Source organism: Carassius carassius, chromosome 15, assembly GCF_963082965.1.
Source record: "Carassius carassius chromosome 15, fCarCar2.1, whole genome shotgun sequence".
NCBI classification, from domain to species: Eukaryota; Metazoa; Chordata; class Actinopteri; order Cypriniformes; family Cyprinidae; genus Carassius; species Carassius carassius.
The window spans coordinates 20,151,115-20,176,787 of NC_081769.1; the positions used below are offsets into that span (position 1 = coordinate 20,151,115).

General features: G+C 37.7%; 2 protein-coding genes across 6 annotated transcripts in view; both read right to left on the bottom strand.

Annotated features, from left to right (window-relative positions):
• LOC132158465 (transmembrane protein 145-like) overlaps positions 1 to 530 on the bottom strand; it is a 29,435-nt gene extending 28,905 nt beyond the window's left edge. Inside the window, exon 1 of the mRNA XM_059567891.1 lies at positions 323 to 530. Within this exon, the coding sequence (XP_059423874.1) occupies positions 323 to 418 (96 nt within the window). The 5' untranslated portion in view covers positions 419 to 530. The remainder of the gene's footprint in view (positions 1 to 322) is intronic.
• A 2,751-nt stretch (positions 531 to 3,281) lies between these two features.
• The window catches only part of lipeb (lipase, hormone-sensitive b), a 29,497-nt gene continuing 7,105 nt past the window's right edge, over positions 3,282 to 25,673 (bottom strand). For 2 of the 5 annotated variants that reach the window (XM_059567895.1, XM_059567896.1), the window contains exons 2-14: positions 24,295 to 24,344; positions 19,898 to 20,139; positions 19,101 to 19,385; positions 18,167 to 18,257; positions 17,037 to 17,182; positions 16,411 to 16,596; positions 15,617 to 15,769; positions 13,751 to 13,895; positions 12,720 to 12,947; positions 11,277 to 11,417; positions 9,167 to 9,408; positions 4,432 to 4,692; positions 3,282 to 4,297 (exon numbers count right to left, since the gene is read on the bottom strand). In XM_059567895.1, the coding sequence (XP_059423878.1) occupies positions 3,884 to 4,297; positions 4,432 to 4,692; positions 9,167 to 9,408; positions 11,277 to 11,417; positions 12,720 to 12,947; positions 13,751 to 13,895; positions 15,617 to 15,769; positions 16,411 to 16,596; positions 17,037 to 17,182; positions 18,167 to 18,257; positions 19,101 to 19,385; positions 19,898 to 20,139; positions 24,295 to 24,310 (2,550 nt within the window). In that variant the 5' untranslated portion in view covers positions 24,311 to 24,344 and the 3' untranslated portion in view covers positions 3,282 to 3,883. The remainder of the gene's footprint in view (positions 4,298 to 4,431; positions 4,693 to 9,166; positions 9,409 to 11,276; positions 11,418 to 12,719; positions 12,948 to 13,750; positions 13,896 to 15,616; positions 15,770 to 16,410; positions 16,597 to 17,036; positions 17,183 to 18,166; positions 18,258 to 19,100; positions 19,386 to 19,897; positions 20,140 to 24,294; positions 24,345 to 25,673) is intronic. The other 3 variants (XM_059567894.1, XM_059567897.1, XM_059567898.1) reach the window with 2 other exon arrangements.

Genomic DNA, 25,673 nt, shown 5'->3' on the forward strand with positions numbered 1-25,673 from the left:
TTGCAATTCAACAATGCTGTAATGCCACCAGAAGAGCATCTTTGCCGAAGTTAAATGTCGGCAATACGCCGTTTAAAATGTGTTTTTCGTGGCTGGAGGACGAATTACGCTTTTATCGACTCAATAGCGGCGAGTGTATGATCCTGGCAAAGCATATTATTAAAGCATCAGGCTTCCAGATGCGCGCGAACGCGGAGGCGTGAATACACACTTGCCATAAGAGACCATTAATAACAGCCACCAGGAGCTGCGCAGCAAGAACGCCGGAGAACTCCGAAACATTAGAGGCACAACAGCAATAAAACGTAAACATTATACTCACCTCTTTTGTGTTGACGATACCTCTGACGTATTTCCCCAAAACCGAGCCGACACATAAAATACTGGACACCACGGCAAGTCCTAATACTTTCTCCATCTTCACCTGTCCCTCGTCGCGTCTCTGCGATCTCCTCCAGATGCTGTGTGTGTGTGTGTGTGTGAGAGAGAGAGAGAGAGAGAGAGAGAGAGAGAGAGAGAGAGAGCAGGAAAAATAGCGGAGATCTGACAGACGCGCGTCCCCGTTCTTCACCTCAAACCCAGAATTTTCGCCGGGAGCGCGCCTGGTATCGCACGCGCGCTGCCGATATTTTATTGCGACATAACATTACACAAATTCTATTGATTTGAGCCCTTCCTTTACAGATTTAACAGCTTTATTAGTCATGTTTTTTTCGCGTTCTTCATCCCGCCACAAAACAAAAGGTAGCTAAACACAGAGATGCAGAGAAAATATTTATTCAAATATAAATCAACACAGGGAAAAAATACATACTGCAGAAAAATACTCAGTTTTCATTCCCACAGTCCTCCCCTTCTCAAAAATACTCTGTCGAAGAAAAAAAAAAAAAAAAACAACTTAAGAGTGTAATTATCTCTCTATACAATAAATCTCGTCTATGCATATACAGTAACGTTACATTCCAAATACACAGGTTTGCACTTATGGTGTCTTTACATGAGGAATAATAACAACAACAACAATAATAATAACAAAATATCAATAACAATAATAATTATTATAATTACTATTACTAATATAATATGAATAGTATTGCTAAAAATGTAAAATAAATCATAAACAAAAAAAATATTATTAAACAACTCGTATATAAAAAAAAAACTCCGACAGCTGAAACCTCCATGCCACCCTATATGTGACCCTGGACCTCAAAACCAGCCATAAGGGGCAATTTTTTTTTTAATTGATATGCATACATTATACAGCATGAATAAATAAGCTTTCCATTGAGGTGTGGTTTGTTAGGATAGGACAATATTTGGCTGAGATACAACTATTTGAACATCTGGAATCTGAGGGTTAAAAAAAAATAAAAATGTCAAAATATTGAGAAAAATCGCCTTTACAGTTGTCCAAATTAAGTTCTTAATGAATATTACTAATCAACAATTAGGTTTTTACATATTCACGGTAGGAAAATATCTTCAAGGAACATGATCTTAATATTCTACTGATTTTTGACATAAAAGAAAAATCAATAATTTTGACCCATACAATGTATTGATGGCTATTAGCTACTACAAATTTACGCGTGGGACTTATGACTGGTTTTGTTGCCCAGGATCAAATATGCTGCTTTTTACACTTAACTATAAAGTGCTTATTTGCAGAGACTGTCCTGAAAACATCAGGTCTGACTAAACGAAAAAGTTTACCGGGGACATACTGTGCAGTCAATCTGAATTTTGTATCACTCAATGACGGCAGTGAAAGTGAGGATAGAATAGACATCAGCATCCTCGCAAATGTTACTGCAGTGGTCATTACAGCCTGCACTTAAAGAGCGTAACATCACCGCCAGTGGACTTCAAGAGGACAGGAGCTCAAAACCACTTGCAGCAAATCCATTCTGACACAACAAAACACCAACCTACTGATTAAAACACCAAGTCAGTGACAGATTGACTATTAAGTCTTGAGAACAGATGTAAAATGCAGTGACACGACTCAGTGGGCTTGTGTCTCTGAGGGGAGATGATGCGGCACAGTTTCGCCTCAGTAACACAGGGATGGCCATTTAAGCAGGACTAAATGAACACAGTGTTTTATATAACACCCTTGAGATGAATGAGTAATCTTTCTTTAAAGGAAGGCTTTGAGTGTCACACACACAAAAAAAGTGGGGGGAAAAACAAGGTGGAAATGCTCAGCAGTGCATTCAAGGTTACACTGTCCAACCCAAAATGTAAAAAAAAAAAAAAGGCTTAGACACAACTCAACTGGAACGGATAACCAGATGGCGTCAGTGTCTTATGTCTTATCATTCCTCTCCTAGTTCTGGTTGTTTTAGTCATGGTTCCATGAAGGGACTACACACAATGGCCCTCACATCTACTAGCATAGGGACACTGAGAAGCTTTTCCATGCACCAGCACCACTATAACACAAAGTGCGATAAACAAGTTTCTGAACATGCACATATTAACTGAAACAGGAACCATCTGACAAAAACACCCAGAAGCACAAATGATCAGACATGTGTAACATATGCATGTCATCAGAATCTGCAGAACAACCAAGATTCTGTCGCCAGAAAAGTGCAGCTCTGACAGTGAAAACAGCAAGCAAGCAAATCTTTTGATATTGTGACACTCTTATAAATTAACTCTCAAATACTGAAATCAGCAGATGGAGCATTGTTTTCTCTCAGCACATAGCTCTGGGTTAATCCAATCACAGACGCTCCGATAAAGAAGAGGCCTTTGCCAGGGATATATAAAGTCCCAAAAGACACGTCGCATTGTGCCACTTAGCTGAGCAAAGCTTAAAATGACATCAAGTGGAGTTATAACTTGTTGTTTCATAATAAAGTCGACAATACTTTAAATAGGCTATGTGATCTATATAAACACACTCAGCAAAGCTGTGCACACAAAGTCCCAAACCTCACATACAGCACTAATAAACTTTATGGAGTGACAAAATGTTGGCTATTTGTTTTTTCTGAGTCAATAGAGTCAATCAGTGCCAGAGAAAGAGGCAACCTGATTCAAATAGAGACGCACTATCACAGCGGTATGCATCACACATGTGCAGGCTGAAAGATTTCTTTGAGGTGTGTGACCTCTGACATATGTGGCAATTGTAAGTCGCTTTGGATAAAAGCGTCAGCTAAGTGAATAAATGTAATAAACACCCAACTCTATGAGGACAAAGCAGCATCAGAAATCCTATTCAAACACTACTCGCACAGGACGTCCTCTAGGAGCCGAGAGATGAACATACACAGTAACACCATATTATAAATCGGTGTCATAAATAATTCAAAAGTTATTATAAAGAAAAAAAATTCTACCATTAATAAATGCTCTTGTCAGTTAGCCCCAGGATGCCTAGCAGCAATGCATTCTATGGAGTTTAAAGTGTAACACACAGGTGTAATATTGAATCACAGTTTGTAGACTGATTTCATTAACGTATAAGAACAGTTATAGTGCTATAAGTAGTGAGGTTAGGGTTTATACATCCATTTGTAATGTCTTTCAGTGACAGTTATGTGCTGGGATGTTTTTGTAAAAGGCAGGATATGAGTTTTTGTGCTGGTATAGCGCAACAAAGGCAAAGTGGTAAACATGTAAAGGGAGTACAAATGTTCACAATCACATTTAGGTAATAAAGCTGGAGGTGTTCTATTGTAATTTGAACTTTATTCACTCTATGACTAAATACTTAATATTGTCTTTTATAAGTTTTAATTTAATAGTTGGTTAATTCCTTTATTTTTCTCTCTATACTCTAGTCCGCTATAATCACTGCATTATTCACATAACATGACCTTGCTCTAACCATATGTATCTCTTTTGGTATTATTCAGGCCAGGATCTAAGCTGAAATCTTTTCAGCTTCAGCTTTAGTGGGAAGGTAAAAACTAGTAAGCCCCTCCTCATCCACAACAGAAGCCCCTCCCCCAACAGATAGCCCCTCCTCCTCCTCCTGCTGCACAGTCACTTGCGAAAGCTGAGTGTGGACTCTTTTGGTAGCAGAAGGCTTCTGGTTGGTTCGTTCCAGTTTACGGTGCATGCGCATCTCTGGGGGAGGGTCTTTCATGGTAAAGACATCCCTGATTCGCTCCATGCATACGTTAGCAGCTTCCCGAGTCTCCCTCGAGAGCTGGGACAGACTGAGGAAGCCATGAGGAAGGTCATCCACGACACAAAGGGTCACTGGCTGACCGATATTTTGCAGCCTTTTGGCAAACATCACAGAGTCATCTAGCATGGGGTCCAGATGACAGGCCTGAGAAAAGAGGGATGAGACAGATGGTACAAGACTCATGACAAAATATGAGCTTATATCGAGAACGTAAATTCTGAAAATAACTTTATTCTACTATGTCTTCTTAAATTGATCAATTGTAAAGACACTCTTACCACTAGGTGTACCGGAGGTAGTCCCTTTAGCATGCTGTCTGGAGCCAGAAGAGGGGACATGTAAGGGTTTCTGACAATGGGAGAACTCTGTACGTTCATCTCTGCTAATTGCTCCGAACGCAGAGGCTCAAAGCCCTCTGGAAACTCCCAGGGATTCTCAGAGTCCTCCTGACCACCAGGGGGCGGAATGGCCACAAATGAAAAGGATTCTGATACTGAGGGATCAACTTCTTTGCAGAGGAAGAAACTCACATCCTCGGGCTAGGAGAAATAAGATATGAACTTGGTGATCAGGTTGGAGTAATGACTGATTATTTATGGCACCATTCATATGCTTAAACAACTGTTTTCTATTTTAATGATATTATAAAAAAAAATGATATGTAAAATGAAGTGATGTCAAATGATTAATCGCGATTAATGGCATCCAAAATAAAAGTTTTTGTTTATATATACACACATTATTTATTTATATATATATATATATATATATATATATATATATATATATATATATATATATATATATATATATATATATATATATATAGGACCCAAAGTTCTTGCTGCTTTTTGTGAAAATAGTGATGCATTTTCTTTTTCAGGAAAAAATAGATAATTAAATGCATTTTTGCTGTATTAAAAATACGAATTAAAAAAAAATAATAATAAAAAAGGTACTGTATATTAGCAGTATATTAACTGGATAAAGACATGTTTAATATGAATTTTGCATTAATTTACCTACACATTTATCCTAATTTATATATTCACAGAAACACACACACACACACACGTATGTTAAAAAATACTAAGAAAAATTCTTATTATCAATGTTAAAAACTTTTGTACTTCTTTTTGTGGAAACACTGATACTTTTTCAGGATTCTTTGATGAATATAAAGTTCAAAAGAAAATAATTTATTTTAAATATACAATTATTGTAACATTATAAAACGTCCTTTAATTTTAATACATTTGAACGCATTCTAGTCATATTAAATAATTATAATCGGATAAATATTATAATTTTAACTGTATAATTCAATACATGTCTGGTATAAATTACATATTAGTTCACATTTATATTAATATATATATATATGTATATATATATATATATATATATATATATATATATACACACACACACACACACACGGTTCCGTTCATTTTCGGTACAGTAAGGGAAAGAAATGCAAACATTAAACTGCAGGTTGTTTATTACTTGAAACTTTTTTTTAACAATTTGTTTACTTTTTAATAAAATATATATAAAATACAAAAAAGAATAAGAAATAAAATACTGCTGCAAAGTTCTCCACTAAATAAAATACTCTCAGTCTCAAACCAATATCATATAATAAAATATCATGAAAAATATAAATAAATAACTATGATTACAGTGCAGCATTACCAATCCCAGCTTGTAGGCCTGCTCATATTTAAAAAAATATATATATAAACTTTTCCAAAGTGTAAAATGCAGCATCAACAGTTTCAGTTTTTAGACCTGCTCAGATTTCGTTATTGCGTTGGACCGATCGTGGGTTAAGAGCAAAGGTCTGTTTAAATGCCAACAGGAGCTGCGTTTGAATTACAATCGTTTTTTTCCTAGTTGTAGTGATGTTCACACTCGCGTGATGCCTTTTGAAAACATTAGGCCGGTGACACACTGGCATATTGCACATGTCAAACATTGTCTATTTTGCCGTCAATACTGTTGACGGTGTCCTTTATCAGTAGGCTTTATATTTATGCTCAACATGAAGTATAGATATTGTTGTCGTGAAGACAAGATCCTGGTCTGTCAGCGGCCTCCCTCTATGTCACCTACAGCAGCAGCAGCGCGCCAGCACCGCGTCAAGCACGATTCTGGTGTGTAAAGACACAGAAAACGCGAAGCAGCCGTCACGCAACTGACACGCAGCAGAAACGCACGCTCACGCCACGCAGCCAGTGTGTCGCCGGCCTTAGAATCAGCTGCAGGGCGGGATTTGCGCTGAACGCGGAGACTTCCGCCACATATATATATATATATATATATATATATATATATATATATATATATATATATATATATATATATATATATATATATATATATATATATATATATATGTTAAAACTAATTTTTTAGTTATTGGATTTGTTATATAGGACAGTGGATATTTGTAAGGAGTGTGGAAGAAGGGAGGAATGGGTTCAGGAAAAGCGGAGATGACTCATTTGAAACAGGCAGTAAAAATTAGCGTTTCAAATCCTGCAATTATTCACACATCTGACTAGAGCTGAAACAACGAATCGATTTAATCGATTAAAATCGATTATTAAAATAGTTGTCAACTAATTTAGTCATCGATTCGTTGCTAAATAACTTTTATTTGCCGTAAGCGGCTCATTTCGTGCATATTTCAAATCTGCGGTGACCAAAGTGTGGCAGTAATGAGCCAGCGGAGGTTTTACTCAGCCAGTACAACAGGAGAAGTAGCGAATAGCCAATAGCTGGCCTTGTTTTATGTCACGTGCTTCCCGAACAGCGTCTCTGCAGCCATAGACATCATATGATGTCTATGTCTGCAGCATTCAGCGTGATGTGGGAGTACTTTACATTGAGCCTTTAAAAAAAGAAGAGTAACCTGCACTACTGCACTGTTTAAGGGGACGTTCACATATCGCGTCTTTTGCGCGCTCAAGTTCGTTATTTCCAACACCGCACCGCATCGAGTTAAAAACATCTCAACTTTTCAGAATGCAGCAACCGCACCGCGGGTCATGTGACAAGAACTAACCAATCAGCTTCATCCTTTCCCGTAACAACGTTAAAAGCTCAGTCAAGATGAAAGGAACAGCTGATCATAGTTGTATATGGATTTCCATTTTGAAATAAATTTAGTAGCAGAGCTACTGCAAGCGATTTTTTGAGCTGCAAATCCATTTATCCTTTGCTGAAATTTCCGCGTCTTCAAGGAGAGAGCACGTCATGGTTGCTTAGCAAAGGCAGACGCCTCAGGGGCGCTTCTGCCCGAGCGCTTTGGAAAGAAGGAGAAAGCGGTGCGCCTAGCGTTTTCCACGCGTTTTTAGGCGCGATTTGTGAACGGCCCCTAAGACTTTCATTTGTGCAGATTCTCCAGTACAATGTTGTTTGCAAATGTTTAGTCATAGAAGCTGATAACATTGCTTTTTAACAGTTAACATTTAAAGCTTTACAAACATGTTCTGTGATCAGTTTGTCGTTTAACAGTTCAAAATTCAGTCGTGCAGCCTAATTATGACTGAATGAGAGAGGTAAATGTAGATATTTGAAATGCACTTTTTTTCTCTAAGTATTATTCACTGCTCTTTTCACACAGCAGGTTTTTTGTGTGTGTCCTATTTTTTTTTCTGGACAACCTTCTGATGGATTTTACTTTAAATTGTGAGTTCCATTCAGGTTTCATGCCATTGGCACTTTTTTTGAAGGATTGTTTACAATTTCACAGCAAAAGCTATAAAGCTTTTTCCCAGTAAATAATAAAATACAATGTACTGCAATTTTATTCTGTTTTATCCTTATTCTTCGTGAAAATATGTTCGGAAAGATTCCTTAATAAGCTTTGTTCAGGATGTTAAACTACTTTAGGAGGTCTAAGGACTGCCATGGTGAAAACATTATTTGAAATCTTGTGAAATTAGCTAGAGTATGGGTCAGTGTTCTGATTGCAGAAGAGTTCGACAAAGGATTACTAACACAATAAAACAACTCCAGGTATATTTTTGATGAGGATATGACAGTGCAAAATGGTTAAAATCTCTTAAATCTATGCTGAATGATAAAGGCCATTTATTAATAATTTACTTGGGGGAAAAATGGAAAAAACTAAAATATAAGTACATAAACCGATTAATCGATTAATCGTAAAAATAATCGACAGATTAATCGATTATCAAAATAATCGTTAGTTGCAGCCCTACATCTGACGTAATAGCATCATGGGATTCTCTGCGGGATTTTAACACATACTTGAACAATGGCATAAAAAATCCAAGTGACATCATTGCAGCATAATCCTTTGCGCTTTCTCAGAGTTGCAAAACTAGACTTAACTCTAAGCACTATCCTTCCTCACTTCACTAAGCCAGACAGCGAGGAATACAGTGAAATAACTGTGTGGAATCCAAAAAAGTAGTGATTTATTTGAACGGAGTGTACCGGACTGAAATAACCAGATCAACAATTTACTGCAAGCTATTAAAATCAGGCAGTGTTAAGAGGCCAGTTAATTATTTGCATTAGACAGCCTGCATTCTGCCACAGCTCTGAGTCTGATGCCAATTATGGCACAACAAACTCCTGTTTTTCTGCCACCGATAGCAAATTGATACTCTTTACGAACATCTGTGCTGCACTCCAGTAAACATACCAGATTCTCACTAACAATGGGGCTGTCTGTTGTTTAAATGTTATGTTTGACTATGATATAAACACTGTTAAACTGTTGAAGGCTAGGTCATTCTCACTCTAGATATCAAATTAATCAGCGCAAATATTGGCATATGTTTCACACACTCATAAAGCCATGAAAAACAGCCTGATGGATGCTGTGCAGCAGAGATTGGCATCAGCCTGTTGATTAATATGACTCACTGTTGCAATCTGTAAAAAAGAGACCTTCGACACCATAGGAGCTTTAGGGACACAGTGAAAGCAGGAATCTGATTAAACCCTTCTAAAGCACTAGATGATGAGCTGTACCTTGCTCTCGGGTGTCAGTGTGATGTCAAGGATGGAGTTGTGGTTGGCTGTGGTGGTGCTAAGGTGGCTGGCATTTTTCTGTACGTTGCTGGCACCGCTGTTAGCGTGTGTGCCCAAGTCCTGGCACGTCTGGCTCTTCAGAGACCCCTTCTCCAGGGAGTATTCAGATGCCTTGCCGGACACCGGAGGGTCTGTGTGAGGAGAGGTCAGAGTCGCTTCTGAAACACTCTTTCTTACGGAGTCTAAAAGGAGAAGAGTAAATATTTAGGTCATTTTTGGTGGTTATTTTAACAAGAGATGTCATTTCAAGGTCATTCTGGATATACAGATGCTTTATAATCATACATATTGACTGATGAGGCTCTCATGTTATTGTTTTCTAAGATAAATGTCTACATGATATATTAACAGGCCCAAAATATGAAGGCAAAAAAAACTAAACCAGAAAACTAAGGTAATTCTGAATTCCCAAAGCAAGTTAAGCAGTCAAGCAGTCAAGAAAAGAAATTACTCATAAAAATCTCATACAGAGATTTCGTAATGCAAATATGCAAAAAGGGGAAATGAGAAAGTAAAGAACGCAGTACAAATGGGCAGAGGGTAGGAATTTTAAGCACAAGGGGTGGGGGGTTTACAAAGACCCTCACACAGACATTGGTGGAGGCTGTTGGCGAGGAAACAGTTGCCAGGGAGAGGTAAGGCATGTGACTGGCTCATGTGAAGTGTGTGTGTGGCATTAAAAAGACACTCAGGAATCATACAAACTGACATATATGACTGACAGACACACCAGTCACAACACAGCTGCACTGCTCATAGCCATAATCTCATGAAAAACTATTCTCAGCAATGTTAGCATAGTGAATAATGAATTCATGGCCATCATGAGGCAATTAGAATGCTTTGTGTTGTGTGACACACCACACTAATGATGCCTTTTAGCCACACTGCATTGACATCCTGCACAGCCCTACTCTTTCTCTCTCTGTGTGAGCTGATGAACTCAAATGATATGAGATCTGGGGTTGATAGTAGTCCATTTAAACAATTGACTTCAAAACCGATGGGCATTTGGCACAACAGAGTATGTGAAGCCATTACAAAGAGCTTTGTTTGAGATGGTTATCATCAGATTTTCATAGACCTTGTATTGTGTGACTCCTAGTTGAGGGATCCAAGTCATCTTTTATTTCCTGAAGCAAATTAAAAATAACATGGCTTGGCAAACGATAGTACTCTCCTCCCATAAATGTTGCGTCTGAAAGGAAGACTCCTACAAATGCATATTCAATAATTGCGGTGCAAAAATAATGCGTCCATGCCTTTTCAGCGCTTATTCATCACAGCGCATCTTTAGTAGAACCTGACAGTACTATTTTATACAGGAAAAAACTGTTTGCGCTGGTGCAAGCTGTTAGTAAAACCGGATCTTAGTGTTTTATTTTGGCAAAATAGTATAGAATATGTATTATAATTTGAATCATTCAGTAAGAAAGAATGGCAGCAACCAATCAAAGCAGGAGAGGTGGGGCTACATTTCTGATTTCTGATACATTTCTCATTTCTGGTGATGGAATACTATGGGGAAGATCACAGAGGTCAAAGGGTTACCAAGTTAGAAACACTTAATACAAACGTGACTGCTGTAGAGAGAAGCGGAAAGATTCATGTGGTTGTGGCACCATAGTCAATTCCCCAGTTCCCTAGGACTTCCAGGTATGATTCATCAACCTGCTAGGTATAACAGATGCAGACTGAACTGGGGCCTCCATTCAGAAGCATTCAGTCTGCACCTCCTCAGAAGAACCACTATCTGTGGGTCACTCACCACAAGCTGGAGAGTGAGTTAGAGAAGATACCACATATAGCTCAAAACAAATGGTAATTATCACCATGGAGCCAATTATATGAAGCAAAGCAGAACGCTCAAGGGCTTCGTATGCATTAAATTAAACCTAATTAAAACAGATCAAATAATTAGCCAGCTGCACTATTACAAAGGCATCATCTTCAGTGTGTGGAGGGATTAGAAGCATAAAAAGACATATTGATAAATGTCATTTAGACACTCAGCACAATGACTTAAACACAATCTATCTAATAGAGGTACCTGCACTCCCTCTGTCCAGCAGTGAATGGATCCAGTTGGAGGCCCCTTGTCTGAAGTCTCGGAGCAGCAGGGCAGTATCACTCCTCACCATGCTCAGAGTGCTCACCTTCTCCACCTGCTTCTCCACCCGTGGATCTGTGCCTACACAGAGGGAAAAAGGCAGAAAGTAAATAACAAACAATAGGGGTATAAAAAAAAAAAAAAATCATAATTTTAAGTGTGGGAATCTAACGAAAAAATTAAATAGAAAAAAAAGAATGAAAGAAAAAATATAACAAATTAGTATAAACAATTAAAAATTAAATAAATTAAAAAAAATCTCAAAAGTAAACTTTTTTTAAACAAAAAGCCTTTTTAAAATTAAAGAAATTATATAATGTTAAATGACAAGAAATTATCTTTTCTAGGTTGTTACTGAAATCAGCAAATTTAAGACATGCATGTGAAAAAACTGGTACAATATATATACAAAGCTGTCATTAAAGCAAACATGCTAAGAGTTTATTATATTACAATCTCAAAAAAAAAAAAAAAAAGAAAGATATTATATGTCGTGTTGCGAGGAATACGTTATTTTGACATGGGGCAGATTTTATTTTTCCAGAAAATGTTAGTTAATGTTACCGCACAATTCACAATTTTTGTACTAACGGTAATTGGTAATTTGGAAGTATTTTAACCCTGCTTTTAAATTATAGTTATGCTACATTATTACCAAATATTTTTTATCAATATTTGTATCAAAATTGTTCTCCTTCAATTAGCACAGTTTTTTTTTTTTTTTTTAGAACTGATTGATCATAGAGAAAATGCACCTCCATTTTTTAATACAAAAATACAAAACCTGTGATAATATGCTCACAAAAATATTAAATCCAAGACTTGTAATAATACAGCATAATGAGAGATTTACAAGCAATTTTTAAAAAAGCAGGTCATTTCTGACAGGAACACCAAATTAGGTAAAGGATTTTCAGCAGAGCACAAGTGTTTTATATTAAAAATGCAAACCAGCAGCATTTTAACTTAATTTGCTGAGCTGTTCTCTGTGAACGAATCAGAAGAGATACAGATTTTAAATATCCAGCACTACTGTAACACAAAGACAATATTGCATTCTTTCTCCAGCAGGGGAAAGAAAATACAAGCCGTGGGCCACCGTTCTGACCTCACTATTACTATGATTTAAAAACACTACTAATCGAATCATTTATAACAAAATACAAGCCTATTAATCTATTCCTGACGTGCGTGGCTTTACTTAACTTTACTTGTTGAAATCATTCATCATCATTAAGGTGTCTACTCTTCCTTAATTGAGAATATGCTAAACTTTTACCAGCGATAAATTACGCATCGGACCTGACCATTCCAGCTTGCTAATAACCCGAGTTACAACACAGCACTATTTGTCATAAAATCCTATTACGGCCCCAGACTGACCTGCGTAAGCGCTGAGGCAGCGTGCGAGCACACTGAGGGGCAACAGAGGGTCCATGAGGCTGAGCAGGCGGGATGGCGAGGCGTACACGGTGAGCAGGGTTGCAGGGTACGCGGCGACGATGCCATCCGGCATGCGCACGCCGTGAGCAGCGGCCCGCATCGACACTGTCACACACAGATTTCCTCCTGCGCTGTCACCGGCCAAACACACACGCTCACCGGTCCAACCTGAGGAGGAGAAGGGCCAAAAGAAGAGATTTAGGAAGGAGCAGATCAGAAAAATGAAGTGAGCAACAGATCAAAAAAAAAAAATGATTGAGAATCAAGAAGATAAATTTACTCTATAATTTTCAACTTCAAATGAGGTCACAGTTTTTGCACTGATCTGAGGCACTCTGGTGTGGTTCTCACACCAAAGAGAGTTATTAGCAGCGCGTGATCCGCGTCATGATCCTGAGATAGATAGAGGTGAGACAACACTGAATGATGAATATGTTTACGCCGCTGTAGTCAGATCGAGTGTGAGCTGAGTTTCAATAGGCGTCTCTGTTCCCTGTACGATCTCCACACTTCTTGAGGCTGAATGACACAATGTCAAAAAAACTGAATTAATCTTTAAAAAGCAGTCTGGGAGATGGATGATGCAATTACTGTAAATATTTTATTTAGTGTTTTATTAAAGTGGTGATAAAACTAACAAAATTAAATTAATAAAAAAATATTTCTCTACAAAACGTGATCTGGCATTCTGGAGGGAACTTGTTTTTTATTTTAATTTTTATCTCTGATGGGTGAATATCAATGTGGGAATGTTGGGTTATCGCATACTGTATAAAGCTTTCATTCCTAAAAGCATAAAGTTTATAAAAGCTTAAAATCAGTGTGTAACATCAGTGTTACACACTGATGTTCATCACAATATGGAGAAAAAAGATATGCCATTACTTTAATTCCATCGCAAATTGAAGAAACAAATATGAATCACTGGATCATGTGCTCAGGAAGTATTAAGACAGGGCTATTCCCCTCACCTAGCAGGTTGTGGTTCTTGATGGCCCAACAGTAGGCATAGAAACATTCTTCCAAAGCCCGAGGAAATGGGGCTTCAGGGGCCAGAGAATAGTCCACCGAAAGGATGGGGGCATTCAGGTCTTGAGACCAGCTCCTCAGATACGGCTGGAGGAAGAGAGAGATGGACACAAAATAAAAATAGTTCAATTTTTAGGGTCTGGAATTCATAGATATTGTAGTTACTTTTACTATAGTATTTCTAGTCCGTTTAACAATAAAACAAGAGAAATTGGTTGCAATTCCCAGATCATGCTGAATACGTTCATGCTGACTGCATATTTCTTTAGTGTACTTTTATTAGATGTTGAGAGGTTTTTCCTCAAATGTAGTACATCTTTTGCTTTATATTATGGCTTTATTTCACTGGTGTGTTAACAAAGTGGTTCTAGCATTGCTGACTGATTGTAAAGATCCACATTTTCAAATCCTGAACTGCTTTCCTAGCTCACACCCCTAATTCCTCTCTGAATCCTGACATCTTGTAGTTCCAAGCTTTAAGACAGTGATTTGAGTGTGACTGGGCTGCGGAAAAGAGCCTGAATTACTATCCTCAGTCTAAACGTTCACTTCAAAAAGCTTCTGTCACCTCGAGCACACACCTGGCGGCACCTCACCATGCATTTACATAAGAAAAAAAAACACTTATGGAATGAACATATTTCTTCTTCTTCTCAGATATTTTAGTCTCTACCATTTTTTCTTGTTCTCCCTCTCTTAGTTTTGTTTTTGTCGTTTAAAGACGTGATGTGTGCCGACAGGCGTCACAACATGTTGCTCTGACTGCCAGTTACATCTCATATCAACGTGTCCATTGTTGAGTGGCGCTCGTTCAAGCAGCTAATGTATTGTGTCGAGAACGCAGGCTCCCGCTGGAGAGTATTTGTGTGACATGAAGGTGAATATTGCATGAGAGTGGTGATAATACGATACTTTAACAGAGCAGCAGTTTCATACTTTGCTCAAGACACTGGACTCAAGTGAACACTAATGACCAGTATTCTATTCCGCTTGCCAAGAAGCTGCTCTGCATTATACTCAACAGAAGAGGCACCATTTAAAAACCACTGAATGAATGTTCAGACATAGAGTTGGGGTCCTGGGTGACTGCAGGTAATGTCCAAAGTATTCCAAATTCTAAACAAACATGCCATGAGCATTTCAGGTCACATGGGTGAGATGAATCTAAAGGTTAAGAGAAGCTCTTTATACTGTAGAATCTTAGAACTAGTTACTGTGGAAGTTCAGAATATAACCTCTCATTAGAACACTATTTAATTGTCAACTAATAATAACAAACAGTTGACAAATATGACTCTATATATCTCAAATTACATATGTTTAATTACAATCTGTGTTCGAAAAAGTGTTAATGGAAATTTGCATTTTTTTTAGAATAGCCGACTATGACATTTCCTAGCTAACATGTTATGTATTCTAAATACACAAAATAACATAATACTTTCTTTCACATTTTTTGCATCATTTGACAAAATGACATCTTAAAATTACGCACAAAAAAAATCCTGCTATGTGATTTTATCTGGATTATTCTTCATACATTACGTTTAATTTCATGTCAGTCACTGACGCTGATTTTATTATTAGTAATTTGTAAACAACTATCAGCTTGTGCCAACACAAACCCTCATTTGAAGTTAAATAACTATTGTCAGGATTTATTAAAACTAGCGCTGAAAAGGTGTGGACAATTCTTTTTGGGAAACCATATGCCTGATGACTAAAAAGTTACAGGTCTGCATGATTCAAGGTAGGATAAAAAAAAGAGGGGCATATAAGAAGTATAAGGAGAAAGAGAAAAAAGATACCTCATGTGATTTGGAAGTCTGTGCCACAAAGCCTCCTCCATGGAAGTGCAACACCAGCCATGGGGAAGGAGGACTGCGCTTGGTCTTCAGGCCCAAAGAAAGAGATATCGGGCCTCCCTCTGAGCGACACAGTGCTAGTAATTTCTCACTGTCCTGAATACACAAATGGAGTACAAGCACCATAAGAGCTACATAATCAAAAATTTTAACGATTATTTCATCACAACACAATTTCCTGAACAATACTTATTTTGAATCTGTGCCCCACACAGAGGCAAAAACTCTCATTTAGGCAAGAGACGAGTAATTAAACGCTACAGATGTGCGGTTCTTAAACACATTTACGCTGCAGCTGGATCAATAGGAGTTCAAAGGGTGTGAAGCAAAGTCAAGTGGGCTTTTTTAAACACCATTACAACCAAGTCATCTATGCTGCAACCAATTCAAGTCCTCCCATGACACGAGAGGTATATCAGGAATTAAAGGGCTTTAAGTAAAGGATAAAAGGAGAAAGAGTCAAGCTCAACCACTTTATTTAGCTAAGCACACCTCATTACGACTGGCGGTGCTTTTACTCATTCCTCGCTATCTCTACATATTTATTTATTTATTGAAAAGATAAAAGGATCTAGAGTGGAAAATTTACTCTCTTTGAAGAAATGAGAATTCAGATTATGAAAATGAAAAGTTCATGCTTGAGCTTCTGTGAGGAGGAGAGGGAAGACATAAGCAGGAGACGATTGTGATTCAAGACTAATTAAGACTGTCAGTGACATCAGCGTGAACTGCTGTACCTGTCCTTCTCTCAGTTCATATGAGATCAATCTCATCTGCACAGGCCCCGGGCCAATATGAGCTGCAGGAGGAGACACAGTCACCGTGTGGGTGGGATCTGCCATCAACGGCAGGTCAAAGGGCACGGGGGGAACAGAAAGAGCTCGATTCACCTTCACCTGTGTGGCCGTCATAGACACCAGACTCTTGAGAGAGATAGAGAGAGATGAAATAGAGCACAGATTCATTTCAGTTTCATTACTATGTGAACTGAACTTTGCAATACGAGAACTTACACAGGTTATACGTGCTCAGTGTGCAATCTGATTGGCTGTAGCAAAAGATTGTCAAGTATATTAAAAAAACACTGGTGCAAGGAGTACGTCAATAGAGTTTTATTACTCAAGGGAACTGCTTTTAACAATTCTGATGCCTGATCTATGAAAGTAGAGTACTGCAAGAAAATTATTTGGGGATTATTCTGACATTTCTTCACTTTTATGAAGATTTGATATATTTTTTTATATTTTTAAAGAAAATCATTTTGAGATGTGACTTGCATTATTATTATTTAATTCAAATTTGATTTATTTATTCAAATAATTGTGCTGCTTTTATGAAAACTGGCAGGATGGTTAATACTAACTGATAGAACTTCAGTCTCTGTTATGTTCCAGAATCTCTTCCAAAAATGAACATCCAGGTTCTGAGTGATGCGTTCATACTCCTGACCTCTCAGATCAGGGTCAATGGCATACTTCCCAGAGGTCAGGAAAGAACTGGCTGCTACACCTGAGAGAAACACGGGCAAACAGACAGATAGATGAACAGCTGTCTACATACAGTAACTAGCATATCACAACAGGGCATCATACTTAGATATGAAAGTGGGCTCCAAATTAACAGAAACCGATCATCTTCCATCATTTTACCTTGACAAACATGCACAAGCAATAAGTATAATATTTACAAACCTCACTAGACCAAAAAAATAATATGAACTAGGGGTTGGAGGAAAAATCATTATCTAAAGCATCACAATTCTGAACGGATTTTAAAAACTCCAGATCCTCATTTGTATTTTTTTTCCCTAAATATATGCAAAGGCACTTGTGTGCATTAGAGAGTGCATTAGCCAGTATTTCAGTGTTTTCTCTTCATAACAATCAGTTATGATTTAAGCATACAGGACAAAACATCTGATATGTTAAAACAGATCTGTGCATTAGTGTGAATAAAGCCTATTAAACCTGCTGTCTGTCATCAATAATAATCAACCAGCAATAATGAGAAAAAGAGGAAAATCCATCACTGCACTTGTCTGGAAAACATTCAGATACTAATAGTACTCTCAGACACTGAAGGCACTTTTTGTTTATTGCTAATAAAAATATTCCCACCCCTAGGAGGAACAGGGACTGACTATCGCTCTAGAGGAAACAGGGTAATCTACCAGCAGAATGGATGACAGTTTTGGGAAAGACACGAGTTTCTCTCATCCATACTGCCCTCTTTGAGAGCTACTCACCATATGGAGCAATATCTCCTGCCTCCACTAGAGTGCAGCATTGAGTACAAGAGACAATATTAGAATGCCTCTGCAGGTCAGGGTCTATACAACTGCACTTTTGTGTCTTAAATGAACACTAGAGGAAAACCTGCTGTGCAGACTCTGGCAAAGATTAAGTAGTGTGAAACCGTGACCTCGTCACATAAATCAAGGGGCATATAAAGAAAGCTTTATCAGGGCATGCTGAACATGACAGCTCTACTGACCTATCCCTGACTGATGCTTCTTGTAGTTGACTCCAAAGGCAACCAGGCTAATAGCAATTGACTGCAGGAATGGACGGATGGCAGGAGTAAACTAAAAGTAAAGAGAACAAGATATTCAGCTGGATAACTTTCACCTTCAAACAAGAAACATATCACACCAAAAAGTTGACAGCAAAAACAATAATACCGTGAAACATTTTTACAATTTAAAATAGTTTACTATTTTTATTGATTGTAAATTGTAATGTATTCCTGTGATGGCAAAGCTGAATTTTTAGCAGTCATTACTCCAGTCTTTACTGTCACATGATCCTTCAGAAATCCTACAAATATACTGATTTGGTACTAATGTGTGTAAGCATGTCTGATTATTATCATGTGCAAAACAGTTGTGCTGCTTAAAATTTTTGTGTAAACTGCATTAAATTCTTTTAGAAGCCAGTGACGAATAGAAGAAATAGCATTTATTGAAACAGAAATGTTTCTAATATCTTAAATGATAAATTTTATGTAACCTTGCTGAATAGTATTAATTTGATTAAACAGAAATCTTACCGACCCTAAAGTTTTGAACAGCTGTGTGTATATTTTCACATTTACGTATCGGTGTTATCAATGATTTCTGAAGGATCATGTTACACTAAAGAGTAATGGCTGCTAATATGTCATGACATTTTCAAATAGAAAAGTTACTTCAATTTATATTAATATTTCACAATATTACTGATTTTACTGTATTTTCGATCAAATAAATGCAAACATGGTGAGCATAAGTGATTTCCTTCAAAAACATAAAAATAAGTTTAGAATCCATTTGCCAACAACAATTGAAATAACTTTGGATATCAACCTTATATTAAGTGTATAAACATGACAATCATTGGTCAATGAAATTCTGCAAGCCAGAAGCTCATGTGCTCATAAACAAACACACCTGAAATCCAACACAGCGGCCGTAGAAGCAGCCCTTGTGCATGGAGGCGTACTCTCTCAGGAAGCTCTGACTGATGCCACTTTCCTCCTGGAAGAAGAGGTTGCCGTGGCTGTTGTCATGAAGCAGTCTCTGAGCTAGATAAAGCAGTGCCCTGAGCTGACACAGAGCGCTACAGTACGCCTCCATCTCTGCTGCATTGTGGCTCGCACGGAAAAAGATACTTCGCCTGTTGGATGTGATATAGCGCCCTTTGTGAATGATGTGGAGGAGGCAACAGCGCACCACCTAGAGACAAGGGGGACAAAAATTGAGAGGACGGCTGAACGGAGGTGTATGCTAGAAAACAATAAGCAAATGCATCATGAAGGAGAGAGGAAAAGCAATGTAAAACTTATTGAGAGAAACTGAAATGAAAGAGGTGAAAGACAGAGGATCCTTTGGTGATGAAGTTAGTAAGCAAAGTAAGCAAAAATAACAACTTTATTTAATGATTTCTTCTCTCCCGGGTCAGTCTCCGTCACCATTCATGAGAGCACAGAGAGGGATTTCATCAAAAATATCTCCATTTGTGTTCCGAAGATGAACGAAAGTCTAACGGGTTTGGAACGACATTATGGAGAGTAATTAATGACAGAAGTTTCATTTTTGGGTGAACTATTCTTTTAACAACTGCAGAGTGTGTAAACTGAAAATGATGCACTGGGAGCAGCTATTTTTATCAAAGAGGAAACACACAAACGACTTTTCTTGCCCTCAGGCTAACTCATTATAATCATCAAAAACAGTCAGAAACACACCTTAACAAGGGAGCGATATCCATTGGCGGGGATATGAGGGTCAAAGTCAAAATGGTGATAGATGGCAGCGAATCCAGAGATGATGGGCTCTAGGCTCCGGGCGTGCTCCTGGATGGAGCTCATGGTGTCCACCAGGCGCTGAGCTGTGTCCCCGGCTTGGCCCTTCGTGGCCCCAGAGAAGAAGGCGGCATTTTCTTCACACACATCATATAAAGCAGTGAAAACTGCCTTGGTGTCCATCACTACAGGGAATCAGATGGGTTAAGGACAGAATAATTACTTCAAACTGGCACATACTCTGACACACTTTTAAGCCAATATAGAGTGATTAAGCTCAGGACATAAGCCAAGCACTTGCATAGGCTGTGGTTATAAACAGCACTATAAACATTTAATAGATCCGTCAACTGGAAATACTCCAGCCAAAGCACTTCAGAAAAGCATTTTCTTTCAGTACTTTGACATATTTTCCAGTAAACATCCTTAAAACAAGATAAATGCACTTAAGATGCTTATTTGTTTTAAGCGTACATACATTACCATTACAAAGGTTGTCAACTTAAAGGTTTTTTTGGATCCATCAAATTGATTAAAGGCTATATTACAAATAAATATAGTTCTTTTCACTTTTAATGCATCAAAAATGCCTGAAATCCTGTTTTTAACATTAATTATAATCAAAACATGAAAAAGCATCATGAGATACTCAAGACTGTAATAATAGAAGTGGCTAATGGAAACACAAAGATATCATTTATAAAACAAGTAAAGTTTTTATTGAAGTTATAGTTTCATTTTTAGGGATGTTACAATGATCACTGTAAAATAAGACAAAAACATTTTTAAAACAACTTTTTACAGTTCAGTGCTTATGAATACAAACTCAGCTAGTCCTACAAATATCACACAAAGAACTACACATCCAACAGACTCTATGAGGAGGACACATTATGATACACTGACTTAAGAAAAACTGCAACTGCTTGTTTTCTCTATAGGAAGAGACAGGAGCAAACTAAAGGGGACAGAAGCTGTGGACAGTTTCACAGGACACACTAGTGAGTAACCATGGGCATCAGCCTGCTACTGTACAGTCACACACTCATGCACATTTATCTGATCAGGATTGACATGCCAGATACAGAGACAATACAGGTGAGTAAGGTCTCTCAGCTAGAAGATTATGACTAGGTAAATCTGTTGTACTCAGTGACCGACCAGACAGCTGAGAGAATCACAAACAACTTCTCAACACTAGACAATGGCAGGAATTTTGGGACCCTAAACAAACCTTGGTATGTTCTCAGACAAAACCCAGAATGCAAGCAAATACAACTTTAGCGTAATAATTTTTATTGGTCAGGTACAAACTTGGGCACTGCCCCACAACTAAGAGTGGTCAAGCCCTAAACTACAGTTAAAGAAACGTTCAGTCTTACTTAACATTGGGCTGAAAAGACATTTTACAAACAGCATAAAGGGTTTGTGCTTTGAATGTCGGAACCCAAAGTGCTTACTTAGTTTTCTTCATCAAGAGAACATTTTTGCTTACATGAAAAACATTTCCAGTGTTATTTCAAGCTGAATTCCCCAGATACACTCTAATCTGTTGCACATATGGTTTAAAAAGGTCCTGCCCCTTTTTTTCTGCCCTTTACCACAGATAAACCCTCCCAGCATTTGCCTAGTTATTCTCTTCTCTGAATTTCAAAACAACGTTTTCCCCTCTGCCAAAGTATCCCATGTTGCCTCTCTACCTCCTTCCTGTGACTGGTGGTAATCTCTTCCCCTCATTGGCAAAAATAAACACCTCATCTTCCTCTCTCATGGAGGATTGTCCTCTATTCTCTTCCATTTTTGTTCCCTGTCCTTATTGTAAAGGCTGTAGCCAGACCCTGAGAGATTAGTGTCGTAATCTGTACAGAAGAAACCAAGTATGTTTCTGTGTCACTGTCCCCTGCTCAACTGCTTCCATTGAGAGGCTATAATCCATATAGTCATGTGGTTTGAGAAATGATTTTTACTGCTATGCTGGGTTTCAGTTCAGAAGCAGGTATTAAGAGTACTGACTAAATAAACCTCATGCTTGTGAAATATCTTAAAAGCTTTCATTATAGAAATGTGCAACCAGAGAACCTACCACTCGGTCCCTTTACTCACTTAGACTTCCAGCAGCAGTTTAACACAGCAAAACAAACACATGGACACTTGAAAACACTCCAACAGTTAAGGATTTTTTACTTTCATTAAGAATTCTTAACTTTTAATAATATGAATTAGGGCTGCATGATGTGTCGTATAAGCATCGATATCGCGGTGTACGAATCCACGATAGTCACAGGATGTGCGATGTAGGCTGTCGTAGTTGATCCGTTATTCATTAACTGTATGGGCCAGCTGCTCCCCGTTCCTTGACGAATGTGATTCGCGGATTAATTGCACAGCTTAACCATCATAGAGTGAAAGTTTATCATTTGCATGTGTTTTTAAGTCCTGTCAGTTTAACAGGGCACATATAAGAACGAGGAAAGAGAGAGAGAGAGAGAGAGAGAGAGAGAGAGAGCGCGCGAGTGAGCCCCAGCCTCGCGCGCACGCCCTCACCTTCACTGTCTTCAAACAACACGAGCGCTGTCTTGCTCTCTCTCCCTCACGCATATTAATCAAAATCAATTGACACGATTGACTCGTTTACTAGTTTAAATCATTTAAAATTAGAATGTAAGTGTGCTCACCCCATTTTTGTTTGTATGAAAAAATTTGATTCGATTTCATATCGCAATATATATCGCAGAAAAATAAAATATCGCAATGTCATTTTTTCCCATTATCGTGCAGCCCTAATATGAATTCAAGGCTTTTGACCGATTTTTGAAAGAAAATCAAAAGTTATAAATCCCCTTGCAATGGAAGTCCCACACAGCCACTCATCGTAAGCCTGTAACTACCGAAGCACTGCTTTATTAGAAATTAATGTTTAAAGGGTTAGTTCACCCAAAAATGAATATTCTGTTATTAATTACTCACCCTCATGTCGTTCCAAACCAGTAAAACCTTCGTTCATCTTCGGAGCACAAATTAAGATATTTTTGATGAAATCTGAGAGCTCTCTGACCCTCCATAGACAGCAACGCAACTGTAATGTTCCCAGACCCAGAAACGTAGCAAGGACATCAGTATAATATTATATAATTACAAAAATACGAAAACACTTTTTGTGCACAAAGAAAACAGTAATAACATAATTTATTCAACAATTCTTCTCCCCGAGTAAATGTCTTCTGCCATTTTGGAGAGTACCCCAGTATGTAATTAAAGTAATTACATTGATTACGTTCTGGGGGTTAATAAATTATGCTATTATAGTTTTCTTTGCGCACAGCAAGTTTTCTCGTAGCTTCGTAAAATTATGGTTGAAACACTGATATCAAATGGACTATTTTATCGATGTCCTTACTATGTTTCTAGACCTGGAAAAATTGCAGTTGCGTTCAGAGAGCTCTCGGATTTCATCAAAAATGTCTTCATTTGTGGTCTTACTGCTTTGAAATGACATGAGTGAGAAAGAAAGAAAGAAAGACGTTTTCAAATTCAATACATTTTTTAACATGTGATTTTTAACTTTGATGGCACAGCTGTATTTTCAGTTGTCTTCAGTGTCACATGATCCTTCAGAAATCATTCTAATATGCTGATTATTATCAATTTTTAAAACAACTGTGCTGCTTAATATTTTTGTTGCATACAAAAGTTCAAAATAACAGCGTTCCTTTGATATACAAATCTTTTGTACATTATAAATGTCTTCACTGTCACTTCTAATCAATGTAATGCATCCTAAAAATAAAAAAAGGAAAAAAAACAAAAAAAAAATCTTACTGACCCCTAATTTTTGAATTGTAGTACACACACACACACACCAGAATTAAATATCTTTGCTACTATTTGCAAATTTAGTTGAAGGACAGAAGATGCGAAGTAGAACATTTATCAATCAACAGTCAATTGATCAATCAGCACACTTCATTCCAACTAGAACCACAATCGCCCTGGAAAAATCCATCAAAGAATGAAAGAACCCAACTGAAGCCAGAAAAACTTACTTTGCCATCTACTTTGAATGTGATAATTCAGGTTTGCACTATACCGATCTGCTCAATCAGCCAAAGCCTGACATATGCAGCAAAGCAAAATTACTCTTTCAGTGACACAGCTTTACAATGAATACATGTTACCCATAAAGCATACAGCACAAAACACAGCAGAGGAGCAACAACACACATTTAAGGGGGTGAAGCAGAGCTTAAGTGTAAGAATCCACAACCTAAAAACATGCAGAACATAGCACATACACACACAAAAACACATAGGAAATGATCCCTGGAGAGTCTGAACGTTACCCTCGTCAGAACTCATGCTGAAGTCCTTGTGCGTCCTGTCCCCTCAACACCTGCACAGCCATGGAGCCAGAGAAATAGAGGAAGGGGGTGGTAAACAAAAAGGGGAAGACAGTAAGATAGAGTGTTTCGATTGGATGCTCTCACTCGCCCTCCCTCCCACCCGTTCATCCCCTCAGATCACAATGTGACTTTCTGTCACTTTCTATTTCATCCTCTCTTCTTTTCTTGCGAACTCTTCTTCCTTTATTCTCATGCATCACATTCTCAGGAGAGAACAGCTTTGTTATTTTCTCCCATACCAACTGTCCCTCTTTTGTGGTGAGATGACTTTTCACCCAGTGTACAATGAAAACAAATTACTCACTGCGACATGCACACATGTGCCACACAGACACACACACACACACACACAGAGAGTTTGCCATTTAAAGGGTCCAGGCTAGGCTGTGTCCTAGGACCAACTAGCCTCTACAAAAACACAACTGTCTTAATAACCATTGTCTCTATGGTTGTATCACCAGGGGGCAGCCAGTGACCTTCACCCTACAATCCAAAACTGCCACCTCTTTTTGAAACAAGATTTTTGAAGAAAGAAGATTTAAGACAAATTATTATATATTATTATTATTATTATTATAATTATATAAATTAAATGTGTCCTTATATTACTGCTTGGACAAAATGCAGCACATTTCTTTGTGAAAATGAAATATAACACTATAATAATGTAGCACTTGTATATTATTGCCCTTTGGTTGGTTTTGATTGCTTCTATTGCCCTCATCTGGAAGTCGATTTGGATAACAGCATTTGCTAAATAACCAAATTTGAATAATGTAAATCTAAATAATAAAACTAAATACAATTTTTAAACCAAGCTCCGTATTAAATAAATAACACAAATAAAATAAATCTCTTCATATAAACAAAATAAGACTTTGCCTGTGGTCTTTGCATTTAAAATTAGAGAAAACCATTGGATTTTAATCATGATCCAAACAAAGATGCTGCATACATGCAACATGAGCAGTTTTTAATTAAATTAGATTGTAGCCTATCATTTCAAAATCTGAAGCTAAAACAGAATGGTTTGACTTAATTTTTTTTTACATACTATACATAAAAAAATACCTGCATGAAACGGAAACAGTAGACAGATCTGAATGAGAAGCAGATTCATTCTCTGCCAGCAGGTGGCACTTAAAGCATTTCCTTGGGTTTTGCTTTAAACAAAGCTGTGCTGCAATTATGATCTTTAATACGCATTAGTGTTGTCAAAACACCCGGTCCTTCGGTACCAAGTCGGTACTAAATAAAATTAAATGTGACGGTACCAGGTATAGAGTGAAAATCATGCCAAAACCTCACACACACACAAA